The sequence below is a fragment of the Papaver somniferum genome, chromosome 11, assembly GCF_003573695.1.
Source record: "Papaver somniferum cultivar HN1 chromosome 11, ASM357369v1, whole genome shotgun sequence".
Classification (NCBI taxonomy): Eukaryota; Viridiplantae; Streptophyta; class Magnoliopsida; order Ranunculales; family Papaveraceae; genus Papaver; species Papaver somniferum.
The window spans coordinates 79,559,629-79,575,381 of record NC_039368.1 but is presented as its reverse complement, the minus strand read 5'-3'; the positions used below and the strand labels follow the sequence as shown (position 1 = coordinate 79,575,381).

The following is a 15,753-nucleotide window of genomic DNA, read 5'->3' as shown; positions in this document are numbered from 1 at the left end:
ATTTCATCCAGTGTCTCCGGAAGATTTCGACCATTACAAGCATCCACAACATATTGTCATCGCGATCAGAGGGTCCAAGCACTGAACAACCTAAATCAAGGATGGACCGAAAACGCAACCACATCCATCCGTCCCAAGAATGCAATGAAGTTTGATAAATTTTGGAATCCACTGGAGAGACACTGCAGACGAAAGCACGGATCCGGACGAGCAACAGAAAACAGAAGAAGGTCAATATCTCTTTTCATGCGGACGGAGTTTCTAGAGTTTGAACAAGATAAATATTCCTTCTTGCTCCACGGAACGGATGACTGGGAGCGACTATGCAACTTCGGGCCTGCAACATCCCTCCTGAGTTCTTCCTGAATTTTATTGTCGAGTTGTTTTCACCTCCCGAACGAGCTCAAAACCTAAATATTCTCGAGAGAGGAGATAGGAAATTCTTTTCTGTTCAGAATGGAGGGGCGGACCGTCAAAATATGAGTTCATACGAGAATTCTACAGCGATTCTAGTAAAGGGCACTAATTAGGGTTGCAGCATGCTAAAATCTGAAGCAAGTTGTTACCTTCCCGAAGCCAGTCGTCACCTTCCCAGGGAACTGAAGAAAGTTGTTATCTTACCGAAGCAAGTCGTCACCTTCCCAGGAACTGAAGCAAGTTGTTACCTTCCCAAAGCAAGTCATCACTTCCCAGGGAACTAAAGCAAGCTGTCATCATTCCACGGGCCCGCAATTCTTTCTGAATTTTACTGTCGAGCTGTTTTCACCTCCCGAACGAGCTCAAAACCGAAATATTCACGAGAGGGGAGATAAGAAATTCTTTTCTGTTCAGAATGGAGGGGCGGACCGTCAAAATCCGAGTTCGTACGAGAATTCTGCAGCGATTCTAGTAAAGGGCGCTAATTAAGGTTTCGGCATGCCAAACCCTAATTCAGACAAAGTTTCCATCATCCCATGAAACTGAAGCCGGTTATCATCCTTCCACGGAGATGAAGCCAGTCGTCATCCTTCCAAGGAACACAAGATAGCTCCACTCTAAGACGAGCAACGTAAGCAGCTTCATTTCAAGACGACCAATGCTCACGGCTCCCATTCCAAGCCGACCAATGCCTGCGGCTCCCATTCCAAGCCGACCAACGCCTGCGGCTCCCATTCCAAGCCGAACAATGCCGGCGTCTCCCATTCCAAGCCGACCAACGCCTGCGGTTCCCTTCCAAACCACACCAACGCCAACAAACTCACCAAGCCAGCGTCACGATGTTCCCTAACCTAGCCAAGGTGATGCATGGCCAGACTAAGCCGACGATTTTCATCTCACCACTCAACGGTCTGCACCACCAGTACAATTTATGCAAGGCCGCCAACACGGGAAGCACAAAACTATCTTTACCTCTCGAAAAAGGTTAGTCGTACCTTCCTGACCATCTTTTCACGACTTGTTGTTTCGATTTTTGTCCTAGCCTGTCACCATCTTATGCTTATTTCGCAACGATGCTCCCATGACGAGCTAAGCAGTGGACTTAATGTTGATGGTGGTTTTTTGCTTAGGCATAAAATCGTAAAATCGTACAACTGACATGACGTCACTATGACCATTAGCACATTTATTGAATCGATCAGCATGCCTACGTAAGAATTACCAGGGTACCTTTTTTTTTTATATGTCATGTTCCACGGCAGAACCCTTAACATTGACCAATGTCATCTATGCCAAACCCTAATTCTCATGCTATCGCACCAAGACATGCCAACCATGCCAGCCGCACCACTGTGCCAATGGCAAACCATGCCAGCCGCACCACTGTGCCAATGACAAACCATCCCCGCCACATCTCCGCGCCAAGGCATGCGTCCATGCCAGCCGCACCACTGTGCCAATGGCAAACCATGCCCACCACATCTCCGCGCCAAGGAATGCCAACCATGCCAGCCGCACCACTATGCCAATGGCAAACCATGCCAGCCACGTCTACCGCGCCAAGGCATGCCAACCATGCTAGCCGCACCATGCGCCAATGGCATGCGAAACCCTTGGCCCCACCATGACAAGCCAACCGCACCTTTCCTTGGCCCCAACCATGTTAGCCGCACCATGCGCCAATGGATGCCAAACCCTTGGCCCCACCATGCCAAGCCAACCGCACCTTGCCTTGGCCCCACCATGCAAAACCGTCCGTACCAAACCCTTGTCCTCACTATGCCAAGCCATCTGCACCATTGGCCTTGGCCCAACCATGTCGGCCTTCCCTATGCTCTACCAAAACGAAGGCGTATGGCGATCAACGACCACCCTTCCATCCTATATGCAAATCCTATCCGTCCAAGGTCGCCAAACAACGCATGGTAACCTTTGGCCAAAAACCCTAGTTTTGGCCACGCTAAACCGCGCCAAGGCATGCCATGCCACATGTGCCAATGGAATGCCAACCACCTTGCCGCGCCATACCATGCCGACCTTTCCCATGCGGCTACCAAAACGAAAGCGTGCGACGATCAACGGCCACCCTTCCATCCTAGATGCAAATCCTAGCCGTCTAAGGTCGCCAAACAACGCATGGTAACCTTTGGCCCAAAACCCTAGTTTTGGTCACGCTAAACCGCGCCAAGGCATGCCATGCCACATGTGACAATGGCATGCCAACCACCTTTCCGCGCTATACCATGCCGGCCTTTCCCATGCGGCTACCAAAACGAAGGCGTGCGACGATCAATGACCACTCTTCCATCCTAGATGCAAATCCTAACCGTCCAAGGTCGCCAAACAACGCATGGTAACCCTTGGCCCAAAACCCTATTTTTGGCCATGCCAAACCGCGCCAATGGCATGCCAACCATCTTCCCGCGCCATACCAATGTGGCTACCAAAACGAAGGCCTGCCCAATGTGGCTACCAAAACGAAGGCGTGCAAAAATCAACGACCACTTTTTCATCTAAGATGCAGATCTTAGCCGTCCAACGTTACCAGCTACCACATGGCAACCTTTGGCCCTAGTTTACTCGCGCCTAAACAAAGCCAAAACCCTAACTTTTGTCCACGCCTAAACTGGGCCATATTAAATACATACTGATCATACTTTCATGCCACTGGCTACCAAACGAAAGGTTGCAATAATCAACGACTACCTTCCTCTTAAGATGCAAAATCTCGACCGTTGAAGGTCACCACCGAGCCGGCAAGTCTCCCAAGCTCAACTTGCCAGAAAAAAAACACATGCTACATGTTTTCCACGAAATCACTCGAGACATCAACACATGTCACAAACTGGGGGATGCTCATTGGGTATTGGTTTGGCGGTTTATAGCGTGCGGCGTACACTACGCTCGTTATAAGAAAGTTACATAAGGATGAGGCGGTTAGTAAATACAGGGAGTAATGGTGAAACGCTTTCTTTAATGGAACATCAATTCCAAGCGTTACCGCTTACCACCTCCTCCCATTTACTCACCCGTTTTCAATTTCTTAATGAGACCAGAGTACGTTTCACTTCGACTTGTATAAATAGGCATTACCTATTTCCACCAAACAACAAGTTCTGGTCAGGAGCATACAACACTCAGAAAACATTTGCTAGCTTTCCCATCGGTTAGCTTCCCACTTTCTGATACAAGTCACAAAACAACTACTCTTCCAGAATCAACTATTCTGGTCTCAACACTCTCTTTGCTTCCCTCCCCAAAACCAACCCTTCTCCTCCACTTTGTGACCGAAGTAAGTCTGGAACGGCCATTTCTTGGTTTAGACCGGCATATTGATCTCTCGAATCTAAAGTACTCCCTTGCAATACATTGTTTAGGTTTATATTTGTTTCTCACCCATATCACACGAAATTACCTAAACCAGCAGAAACTGTTTTCACCCTCAAACAGAAGCATACGGCTGATATACACCTCCTATTGCAACTTTCATGAGAAATAAGAATCCCTTACAACCTTCAATAATGCATTTGCTTCCTTCAAAGGGACAATCGTTTGCAAAATGACCACTCAATGTACAAAGACTACAAATATTTGGTTGTGTTGCACTTGAAACTTCCATTCTTTATGCAAGGTTGAAGATGATGTTGAGAATGCTTTTACAATAACAACACAGATAATATATTGATTTTGAAATTTATAGCCGTTGAGCATTTAATGGCTTGTACTTTGTACCTAAAAAGTGAAACTAACATTTAAGTCGGCAAGGTGTAGATTTAAAACCATGCCGACCACCACTCCCTGACAGCATTGTGGCATATAAATCCTGGTATGGTCGGCAAGGTAGAGTTTACACACCATGCCGACTCAGTAAAACTCTAATATTGTCTAAAACTGCATAAAAAATTAAGTTCTAGAGCAACTGAAACTGAAAATTAACATAAGTTTAACAACTCTAAAACCAAAAAATAACAGTTCAAAACGTAACGTGATAGTTCAAACCACAATCTAAGTTTTTAAAGCAAGTGAAACATTATAAAATTTAAGAATTTCATGGATCCTTCTTGTTGTTGTTATCTTCCTCCACATCACTAGATTTTTCCCCATCACTAGCTTTTGCACCAGCATCCGCTTTTGCTTTTCCCTTATTTGGACCTATGTAGTCACCGACCTCATTTTAATAGGGGTTCACTTCAGAAAAGTCACATTCCCTGAAAAAAGTTCTTGGATCAACCTCCTATTCTTCCTCCTCTGATGATGTGCATTCTTCATAGTTGAGGGGATTGCTAGGACTGTTCATAAACCTTAGGAATTCTTCAGGATCTTTCTTACCCATCAGAAGTAACTTTCTTACATGACAATTCTCTTCAGTTTCATCTTTAAGATCTTCTACATTGGGATAAATTCCGTCAATAAATTCTAATAGCTCTTCTGCAGTTACCGTACAAGGGGTATCTTCAATTTTTGCGTCTAGGAACCTAAACAATACACAAATAAGAGATATGAAAATTCTAAACATTGAAACATGGTTCTGGTAATGCAGCCGGCAGGGTCGAGAATATATACAGTGTCGACCAATACGTGGTCGGCATGGTTATAACCATCCACCAAGCCGACCGAAACACAGCCAATAGAGTCTTATTCAAGAAAGATGCAGACTATAACTAATGAAAATCAAGTTTCTGTGACCTTAAGTCGGCAATGGTACAAGTATAAGACAATGTCGGCCATATGTAAGTCGGTAGGATTTGTTAATATACCCTGACGGCCCTGGTTATTGTCTAACAGTGGCCATGGATACTATGAAAAGTCGGGAGGTTATTCATCTTAATATCATGCCGACTCTTACAAAACAACAACCGTCGGCATGGTTTTAAATTATCGACCTTGCCGACCAAAAACCCTGAAAATCATAATTCTCGATTTCTAACCTAATATAACAATCATATAACACATAAGAATAATGGGTTGAGTTTACAAATCGCTTGCATTCTTCTTTTCACTCGTGGAGGGTTTTTTTCAACATTCTCAGGGATTGGATTTTCGGGTTTGCTAGTTCCAACTTTTTCCTTACCTTTTCCTTCTGATTTGGATCTTCTCATGTTACCTGTTGAATCTCTCTTGCTACTGAATTGAAAATTTTGGTTGATGGAATAAGATGAAGGAAGGAGAAGAGGAGAGGGATTAGAGAAGATAGATTAGAAGAAGATTAAACGTTTTTTAGTTTTTAAGTTTAGGGTTTAATTTTAGGTAAATTAGTTCAGGGGTACTAAAGTAACTTCATCCTGTTTTGACCTCCCCTTAGTAAGGGCACATGTCCATTTAAATTTGGGTATACCCCAATCTCGCCCGGCTTTTTAACATTTCGGAAATTAGTCAAATATTATATTTTCCATTTCATATGGTCAGCTTTATAATGTATTAGACGTGATTCCCACATGGTCACTACTATTCCTGATATTATCCATAATATTTTCTAAAGCAACTTCATGGGAAGCATGTTTGATGGATGTAAGTCAATGAATTAGCTGTGATCATGTTGTATCAAGTCGTATTTGAGCTGTCACAATGAGTGTTTAGCTAGTCGGATAAGCGCTCTCAGACTATGTATAATCTCTGGAAATTAGATAGGAGTTCTGAGCCATCATAAGAGAGGCCGGGCAAGTTGGTTTTAAGTTTGCTCAGAAAATGTTGTTTTAAGCTAATAGCTGAGATGATGAAACTTATGAACAAATAATTTTATTATGTCATATGAACTGTTTATACAAACCCATCAAAATGAACAAATCTCACAACCTTTCAAATTGACTAGTAGTAAATTCTCACAGAGATTAAATTTGGGTTCTTTCTTGATCACAAAATGCCTAAGAACCCAAAAAAATACAACTAGACAAATGAAAGAACCAATCACCCCTCAAGAAGAATAAATCAATCAATCTCTACTTACAGAGAATCTCAAGAAACCAAAAAGAAAAAGGGAAAAAAGATTTGTATCAACAAACAGCCAAAGCTAGTTTACACTATCTGTTGCTCTTTCCTCCACTGCCCACACTCAATTGTTCAGTGTGCACTGCAATGTCTTTCATAGGAGGACTGTTGTCTACCTTTGGAGGTCCTGAATATCTTCTTTGCTGTCCCACTGCACTTTTCGGGGATCCTGAGAACGATAGTCGTTTCTTTGCTGATTCTACTGGTCCTCTTTCCGGTGTCGCTGTCTCGCTCTTTTCAATTCCTAAGGGGCTTTGCAGTCTGGTTCTGGCTTTTGCTGAGGCAGTGGGAGCCATGTAACTAGGGAGGAAAGCCGGTGGACTAGCCAAGCCCTCGTCGTCGCGCACTGAAGAACCAGCAACGCTGTTACGTCTTGGCTTGTCTGATTGCACGCTGGCTACACTGCGTGAATCCTCGTCTGGGGTCCATGCACCATTGCTGCGGGGACTTGCGGGTTTCAGTTTCCTGGCTACTGATACTGGAGATGTTGCCTTTGATGGGGGAGTTGAGACTGAATTGCGGTTGGATATGCCGTTCAGTTTTTGAGCTGTTGGGGAAGCTTTATCAGGATCACGTCGAGCAAGAACTTTACTGATATCTGCAGCTCCTGGGGCACGGCTTACGCTCTTTACAGATCCTTGATCACTGTTGGGCTCTTTATTCTCTGCTAAACTTCGGCACTCCCATGGGCGCGCTGCCATCCATCTCTCTAACCAACTCCATCCCCAGTGAGGATTGTTTGGGTCCATGAATGTTGGGTTCCCAGCTTTACCAGAGTTCCTCAATGTTTGCTGCAGAAATGAACAATGTTAAGTGCTCTTCTCTAAATTTTAGTTCATAACCAGGGTGAAAGCCGGTAAGTACTACTTAGTTCAGAGAAATGGGATGTTAGCCACCCGTACCTGAAGAGAAGTATATGACATATATGGAAAGAGTTTATGAGGGATCAAATACCTGGTGAGAAAAAGCATACGCCAATGCTCTTTCCCTTCTCATAGCAGCCTCTTGTTTGTGTATCTGTTTTGCTTCAAGTTGCTCTTTAGATTGCGCGCTGACATCCCAATCATCTCCCATCTGTTATACCAAAGAAATACATAACCAAATTAGAGAAGAAACCCATAACCAGGTGGGTAATTAAATTATTAAATAGACGAAAACATAGTACAAAAAGACTAGAAAAAAGTTATGAAGAAAGAGTCTTACAGAAGCCTTCATAGTCTCGAGCTCTTTTTCATGTTTTTGCTGGAGTTGCTTCTGTAGAGCCTGGTTCTCCTCAGACATTCTGATTCTCCTTGCACGGATTTGAGACTGCACACGAGCTAGAGTTTGCATGCACCTTAAGGTGGTGGTGGCCTGTCTTTTGACAGATTGTCCATCCATCAACGTCTTCAACCTAGCCAACCCTCTTAGTGCTCTTAAGGTCCTCCTCGCCTAAAAGCGCAATCAAAAGTAAGCAAAACGCTTCAAAAGCACAAAACAATTGAACTCAAAATCAGAAGCATGGCCAATACCAGATAACACCGGAATGCTGTTTGAATCTTAGTTGCAGCGGCATCTTTGTTCAATCTCCCAGATTCTCGCGAAGCCGCTGCACTTGTAAGTCTAACAACCTCGGCAGCAGCCTGTGCAGCGGCAACGGCTGCCTCAGCTGCTGCAGCGCTGGCAAGTGCAAGCTTATGCGCATTAGTGGCCTGCTCATCCTCAATTTCCAATACTTTAATTTCCTCTTGAGGTGGAGGAGATGGTGGTGGTGGTGTTGGCTCATTTTCTACCGTCAACGAAGATAGATCTTCCTGTTTTTGTTTCCCAAACTTGTTCTTATTTCTCCTCTGATACGATCAAAAAATTAAACGAAGACGAAATATTATTAGAGAATCACAAGAATCCAAACCATAAAGAAGACAATTCAAAAATGCTATTGACCTGTTCTTTCTTCTCCTTGGATTCAGAACCAAATGCCCTCTTTACCGCTGTAAACCATTTCCCTTTTTTCCCCATAACCTTCTTATCATTCCTCAATTGATCTCTGAAACAAAACAAAAAAACGATCAACCCAATGAAATCAAAAATAAATGCAGAAAAATCTGAAATTCCTGCAAATACCACCTACCTACCCACCAGAGGACACACAGCAATCCATATGCAAAATTCCCATACTAAAAAATGAATCAAAATGTTTGAATTGCAATACCTGATGAGGAATGAAGATGAATGACCCAGACAGATATCTGAAACTGAATCTCTTTCTTTTTCTCCCTCTGTCTCTGTCTCTGTCTCTCTGGAGATATGAGAAGAAATCAGTTATTGCAAGTTAGAAAAAAGCTGTCTTTGTAATAATAAAACTGGTTTGAAATGATCTTTGTTGTTGCAATAACCAATTAAGAGAGAAGAGAATTTCAACGATCACAAGTGGGACCCCAAAAGAATTTGGAAGTTAAGAGACTTGGTCCCAATTGAAAACAGAGAAACAGAGTGAATTAAAGAATAATTTTGAATTTTAGGGAACATGGAAATGGACAACACAAACAAGCTGTCAATTTTTAGTTTCAATCCACATACTTTTAGTTATGTTTTACTTGAATAATTCTTTATTTTATTTTTTAATATATTTTATTTTATTTTTGGTTGTATAATACTTATGAGTTTTTCTTTCTATCAAGTGGTCAGAAAAATTATGGTATTGATGTTTTCGAGTGGGTGGGATGAAATCAAGCTTTCATATGAGGGGTCCCGTTTGTATTATATTTTTTATTTACATTTAACAATGATCTATTAGAATATGCTAATTTTGAGGTAAAGAATATCCAGCTATTACAGTTTCCAATTACAATTTTATTACGATAACTTAAATCGGGTTCCCTGCGTCCCCCTATTAAGTGACCTATTTACTGTTAGATTTTGTCCTATTATTAAGTGACCTATATCACTAAACAAGAAGACATTTCTTAAATTATCATTTTAATTGATTATAAGAAATATATAAAATATGCATAATTTGATAGGCATATTTATATTCGTTACGTAGGTATTTTAAAATGCTTTTCAATGGTATAAAGTTTGCGGACATCAATGGTGTAGTTTGAGAGATAAATCATTTCGAAATTTCACTAATTATTATCTATAAGGATATAACTGTAAAATATGCTTAAAATATTCTTTTTCATTGCTTGCCTTAAAAATTGTGCAAATTTGAATTAGGTCACTTAACAGTGGGAGGGAGTATCAAAATTTTAGAAACACATTTCACTTGAGAAGTAAAATTACCCGAGGAAGAGAACGAGTTGCAGCAAGAATAGTTGAGAAATCAGACTTTTACTTCTACCTTATAGCGGCAATTCCCTTGGTCCTTAATAAGTTCACCTCTTCCGAAACCTTGGTACTTTATCAAGACATGGCGGATCCTTAAATACAAAGCATAGTAAGAGCAACTTTTACTGTAAGGTCTTCAGAGACTGGTCTTGCTTGAGACTTTTGCTTGGAATTTGAACACTACTGTCCTGGCTGAAAAACATTTGAGATGAACCTTGATAAATTACCTGACGTATAGAGCAGATTCCAGTTTCCTCATTTACATCCTTAGGCGCTGAACATTCGCCCCTTCAACTCATCTAATATGGTTTTTTTCTGATGACCCAAGTTTATGGCTGCCGATTCTCTTCTCCAATTCTGATAGTTCCTGCAGTTTGCAATGTAAACTCACATCTTAATATCTTACCAAGTAGTTTTACTAATACAAAGCTCTGATTCAAGAACATGCACTATAATTTCAAATCAATTTTACCTCATATGCCAGGTCCTCAATATACATCATATATCTTCTCCTGTCCTGGTTATTAGAGTCATTGATGCCATTCGTCAGAGTCCCCTGCACATATACATCACAAGTTAGTTTTCAACTCAAAATATTTAGTAGAGTAGGTAAAACAATGCACGGAAATTAAGAAAACGAGAGCATATATCTGCAAAGCTCCTTAGAGATGGCGAATGTTTTATAGATTATGGTTAAAACACGATTAGAATGTCCATAAAAAACTCCAGTCGGTCTCAGCAGATGGGGAATCAGACATAGAAGTTTTGCATAAGCTATTGGATCCATCAATTTTACCAGCAGCCCCACCCCACAGATAAGCATAAAGATACACTGCAGTAATCAAATTCAGTATTAGCTGTTGCAGTCATATAATCAAATTCCATGTGAAGAAGACAAGAAGGTGATTAATAGAAGAGATGGAACATTACAATACCTTGGCACTTAGTGACATATATCTAGATATTCAATAAACACAACTTGACAAGTACTATCTTCAACTTCCGAGTTCAGTTACACAAAGTGCTAGGCTTCAACTTCTTTTCCACCTTTGTGCTGTTGTAGCAACCTCTTTATATATATAGCTGCTGCCTTTCCGAAATAGAAACACTACCATCAGGAATCCCTCCTTTAAACTATCTTTAAATAGAAACAGTTGGAACTAGGAAACTCTAAGACCTATAAACTCTTTTAAACTACTTTGTGAGATACACACTTGAGCAAAACCCCGAACATAGATACTCCTTTCGATGTGTTAATATCAAGACTATCTTGAGCATTGATACCCTGATGATTTTACCCACTTTGATAATTATAATGGTCGGGTATACATTTAAACCATGCTAACCTTTAAGTGGTTCAACTATATAAGGTTTGCACTCTTATTACACACAGTCAAGGACTCAAGACTGCACATCTGGTTTTTCTGTATAGTGAAGAAAAATGATAAAGCCAAACCAAATCCAAAATTAGAAGGAAAAAATTTAAGATGTACATTGTAGACAAATGTAAGAAATTTACCATACCTTGGCAATAAATATTCAGAATTGTTCCTCCTCCTCTTCCTCCAGTGTTTTATCTTCACCATCTAATGACTGATCGAACTCACCGATAGGATAAAAAAAAAAAAACAGAAATACAAGGAACCTTTAATAAGGGTTTCAAATTGAATCAGAATAGCGTTTTTGGATTTTGCAGATTTTCTTTTGAATCACAGTGACGAGATAGATTAGAGTATTAGATTGAATAAATGAGCAACATGAACTGGGATTATTTAAAAAAAAAGTTGAGTGAAAATCATCAATCCATTAGAGCATATCTTATGGGTAGTCCCCGAATGAAGATTAACATATGAATGAGTGAAGCCACTATGGGTAAATTATACAGTCCCCGTCCAAGAAAAAAAAAAGTTACATAGACGGGGGATAATCCCCCGTCATAGTAAAACAAAAAAAAGCAAAAAAAATTATAGATGGGGGACAGTCCCCGTCAAAATAAAAAAAAAAAAGACAAAAAATATTATAGACAGGGGACTGTCCCCCGTCAAAGAAAAAAAAAATTATAGACGGGGGACACTCCCCCGTCAAAGTAAAGAAAAAAAACAAATTTTTTAGACGTGGGAGTGTCCCCCGTCTAGTGTTCCACTTACAACCACTCGTTCGACTGAACGAGTGCACGATAGTGTTGGGGGTGAAAGTGAGGTTGGTAGTCCCCATAGTGGCCTCTAATTAGACCAAATTCATAGACACTCTTTCAAATGAAAGAGTTACACTACCCATAGGATATGCTCTTAGAGCAAATCTTATGGGTAGTCTCCAAATGGAGACTAACTCTTTCATACGAAAGACTACTCGCCCTGATGAACGAGTGAAGCTACTATGGAAAAATACAAAAAAGAGACACTATACGGGAGACAGTCTCCCGTTTAGTTAAAAAAAAGGATTTTGGACCAGACTGGGGACTGTCCCCGTCCAAGAAAAAAAAAACTTCTTAGACGGGGGACAATCCCCCGTCAACAAAAAAACTTAAAAAAATTATACATAGACGGGGATAGTCCCTCGGCAAAAAAAAACGAAAAAGAAAAAGGTTTTAACAGGGGACTGTCCCCTGTTTTGCACTAAAAGTTTCTTTTTTGTGACGGGGATAGTCCCCCGTCTAGTGTGAAACTCCCAACTATTCGTTCGTCTGAACGAGTGTGTGGAAGGATTTGGGGGGAAAGTGGGTTGAAACCTACCCATAGGAGAGCTTAATTTGCTCAAATTGGTTGTGCACTCTTTCATTTGAAAGAGTGACACTACCCATAGCCCTTGCTCTTAGAAGAAAGAGAAATAAAGAAAAATTGAGTTTAACTGCAGAACGACACAGTAGAACCTAGCAAAGCCGTTTTCGGAACACGAAGTGTTTGTAGTCCAACGGTTAGGATAATTGCCTTCCAAGCAATAGACTCGGGTCCGACGCCAGGCACACGCACTTTGTTTTTTGTTTTACATCAACTTCCTTTTTCATTTCATGAAAAGCCGTTTTCGGAACATACCTCTCGCATGCTAAGCGAGCGCTCTACCATCTGAGCTACATCCCCATACTTGGTGGGGAAGAGGTAACCATGTTAGTTATCCGTTGAAAAATAATGCAGGGTATGCTGGCCCAGTTCATCGTTTCGGGTATAAGTGCCTAATCGGTCCTGACAGATAAGATATAGCAGTATCGGCAGGGTCGTCTCTGACATTTTGGTGACCTCTTTGAACGCCCTTGTTGCATTTATAATGCCATGAACCCCTTCGTTTCAAGCTAACGAGCTTCCAAATAAACCATATGGCTTTTTAAAAACAAACTTATCAAGGGTTTTTAATTGAGATTTTGCATTAGTTTTTTCTTTCTGTGTACATGTAGCATATACATTTTTAGCTGGTAGTCTTACACAGGAAAATAAAAGCCAAAAGAAAATTAATACCTGAATCAAGCTTTATTAATTTTAGCTCTTTCGATAAGTAGGCCGTAACCAGGTCAATGAGGTCGCCTGCAACTTTACAAGAATAGGCTGCAACCACTTGTAATTAGTTCACAACTAACATGAATTGATTGCTATGATTCTGATGGGAATCCCATAAGTATGGGGCAACCAAAATATAAACAACTATCATTTTTTCAAACATTTTAGATGCAAACAATGAAACAAGAAGTTACGATTCAAATAGTTGTGTGTTCTGAAAACCCATAAAGAAAACAAAGTTTGATCAGACTTGGGGAAATCAATGGAAACTAGCCAAGAAAGTGGCATTGCGACAAGTTAACATCTTCACGTAAATGTATGCAAGTACTCGTGAATGAAAAAGTATAAACGCAGAAGATATTCTTAGACTGATTTTATTACTCCCCATCTCTCCTACTTCAATTGTAGTTTGAGGATAGAGGTACTCTAGGGTTTTAGCCATAAGGAACTGTTGACAACTATGTTTCACAACTTTTTTGAATTTATGGCTTCTCTTAAATATAGCCCACAGTTTTAATAATCATAGTCCATTTGACTTTGGTCAATTTATGTTTACTAAAATTTGAAGGTTGACCTTTTCTATTACTATATATAGCCCACAAACTAGGCTAGTAAATCAGTGAATAAGAGAGTGAGTTGAAAAATCAGTCACCCGTTGGATCAATAAGAAACGTTTATAAAAAAAAAGTTTTAGGTCTTTTTTTTTTATCAATAAGAAGTTTGACCTACTTCACACCTGAGAAATTAGGTCTACAGAACTCTGAACCTCATTCAGCACTTGCAAGACAATTTGCGAAATAGTCTTGTGAAGTAATGGCTTAGGGGAGTTGCAGAAACTGGTATAATTAACTTCCTAACTGCTGCTAAAGGCCAACTGAGACGATGCCCATAAAGAGGCGATTTTTGGTGATTCTCCCAAAGACGTATAACTCATCAGGCTTTCGTGCATTGAACTCACTGGGCAAGGACAAATGCGTTGAAGATCAAAGTATTTTTCACTTGGATATTTTATTTTATTTTTTGATAAGAAAAAAAAATAGAATAGAAATTCTTCACTTGGATATCATGCTCACTGTTCGTGATATGCAAAAGACTCTCACCCTTGTAGTAAAAGACGAGAAGCACAATCACTAGGTATATTGCTTGCACAAATAAGTTCCTCCACATGATGTTTGTAATGAGCGGTTCCTTTCGACCAACTGGAGCTCTGTCCATTAGACGATCCGTTGGTGGTTCCGTGGCCAAATATCATTTGGGTTTCAATTGAAAATCTTAAAAATTTAGCACAACTAATTTTGAAATATCTTGTGAAGTTGATTTGATTCTTTCTCCCTTAATTCGTCCCATGATTTTGATTGATTGATTTTTCAACAAATTTAGAAAATAAAATTTTAGGGTTTATGGTTGACCGGTTTAGAGGAAGAAGTTTTTGTGAATCAAATCTGTTGTATCGGTGATATAAGCCTCTAACTAGACACCGTTTTGTGCTAACTCAATTTGGGCTATGATATGGGTTATGGTTAATAAATTAAAAAGTAATATGGACTATCAATAAAAGGGGCTATGATTAATAAAAATATGGACTATGTTTAAGAAAAGCCGAATTTATATACAAGCGGCTTTAAAAAAAATCCTCTTTGTGCGAGTGCACATGTCAACGGGCGTCAAAGCCGGCCCCGAGTATCCGTGATACTAATCAAAATTGACTGTAATTATGCATTTTTGTTTCAATTATTGAATTATTGTAGTGCTTGCTGGATATCATACTAAATGGTTTAGTGCTTGCGCTGATACTAGTATCTGGCTTTAGGTTCCTACTAGATTTGTGCCCGTGCTATGCACCGGGCATATTATTTTTTGTTTGTGCGGAGCTTCGTCCCGCCCGTGACGATGTATTTTCTGGTGTGTGCGGGGCTTCGTCCCCGTGGCGATGTATGATTTGGTGTGCGTGAGACTTCGCACCCAAGGAAAACAACACTCGGGTATGACTGTAGGATTTCCTGCAGTTACATTCTCGCAGCCAAAATCTTATGTGGGTATGCCTGCAAAATCATAGTTAACAGTTGAAAAAGGATCTATTGGACTTTTAACAAACACACAAATATGATGTTAAATTTTAGAAGCCCAATGGAAGCTCAAAATTAATTTTAGAAGCTCAAAATTAAATGTCCGCGTTACTAAAACTGAGTTTGTAGTACTTAATCAACGATCAAAGGCTTCCATGATTTAGGTTTAAGTTAATGATTAAAGGCTTTGTAATTGCATGGTTTAATCTTACGACTTGCATACATATATATAAAGAAAGGCCAATTCCTTTTTGGGATCGAACTCGTGATTTCAACCGAGTTCTTTTTTTTTTGTTGTGTCAACGATTTCTTTACATATATATATATATATATATATATATATTAGGCCTTGATAAATAAAGCTCTCACATTAAATGATGATGAAATCCTCGCTTTTTATTGGCCTATAAAGGCCTTTTCTAGTGCAGAAGCTATGGTGAGGACACTTGGCATAACTCCATTGGTTGTAATAATTAAAATTTGGTTAC

General features: G+C 40.2%; 1 protein-coding gene across 1 annotated transcript; it reads right to left on the bottom strand.

Moving 5' to 3' along the window:
• Positions 1-6,137: 6,137 nt before the first annotated feature.
• LOC113320201 (protein IQ-DOMAIN 1-like) lies at positions 6,138-8,917 on the bottom strand. Its single transcript, XM_026568138.1, has 6 exons — positions 8,594-8,917; positions 8,326-8,428; positions 7,914-8,231; positions 7,606-7,833; positions 7,357-7,476; positions 6,138-7,193 (listed from the first exon to the last, which is right to left on the bottom strand). The coding sequence occupies exons 2-6, from the start codon at positions 8,398-8,400 to the stop codon at positions 6,435-6,437; spliced, it is 1,500 nt and encodes a 499-aa protein (XP_026423923.1). The 5' UTR covers positions 8,401-8,428; positions 8,594-8,917; the 3' UTR covers positions 6,138-6,434.
• Between the last annotated feature and the right edge of the window lie 6,836 nt (positions 8,918-15,753).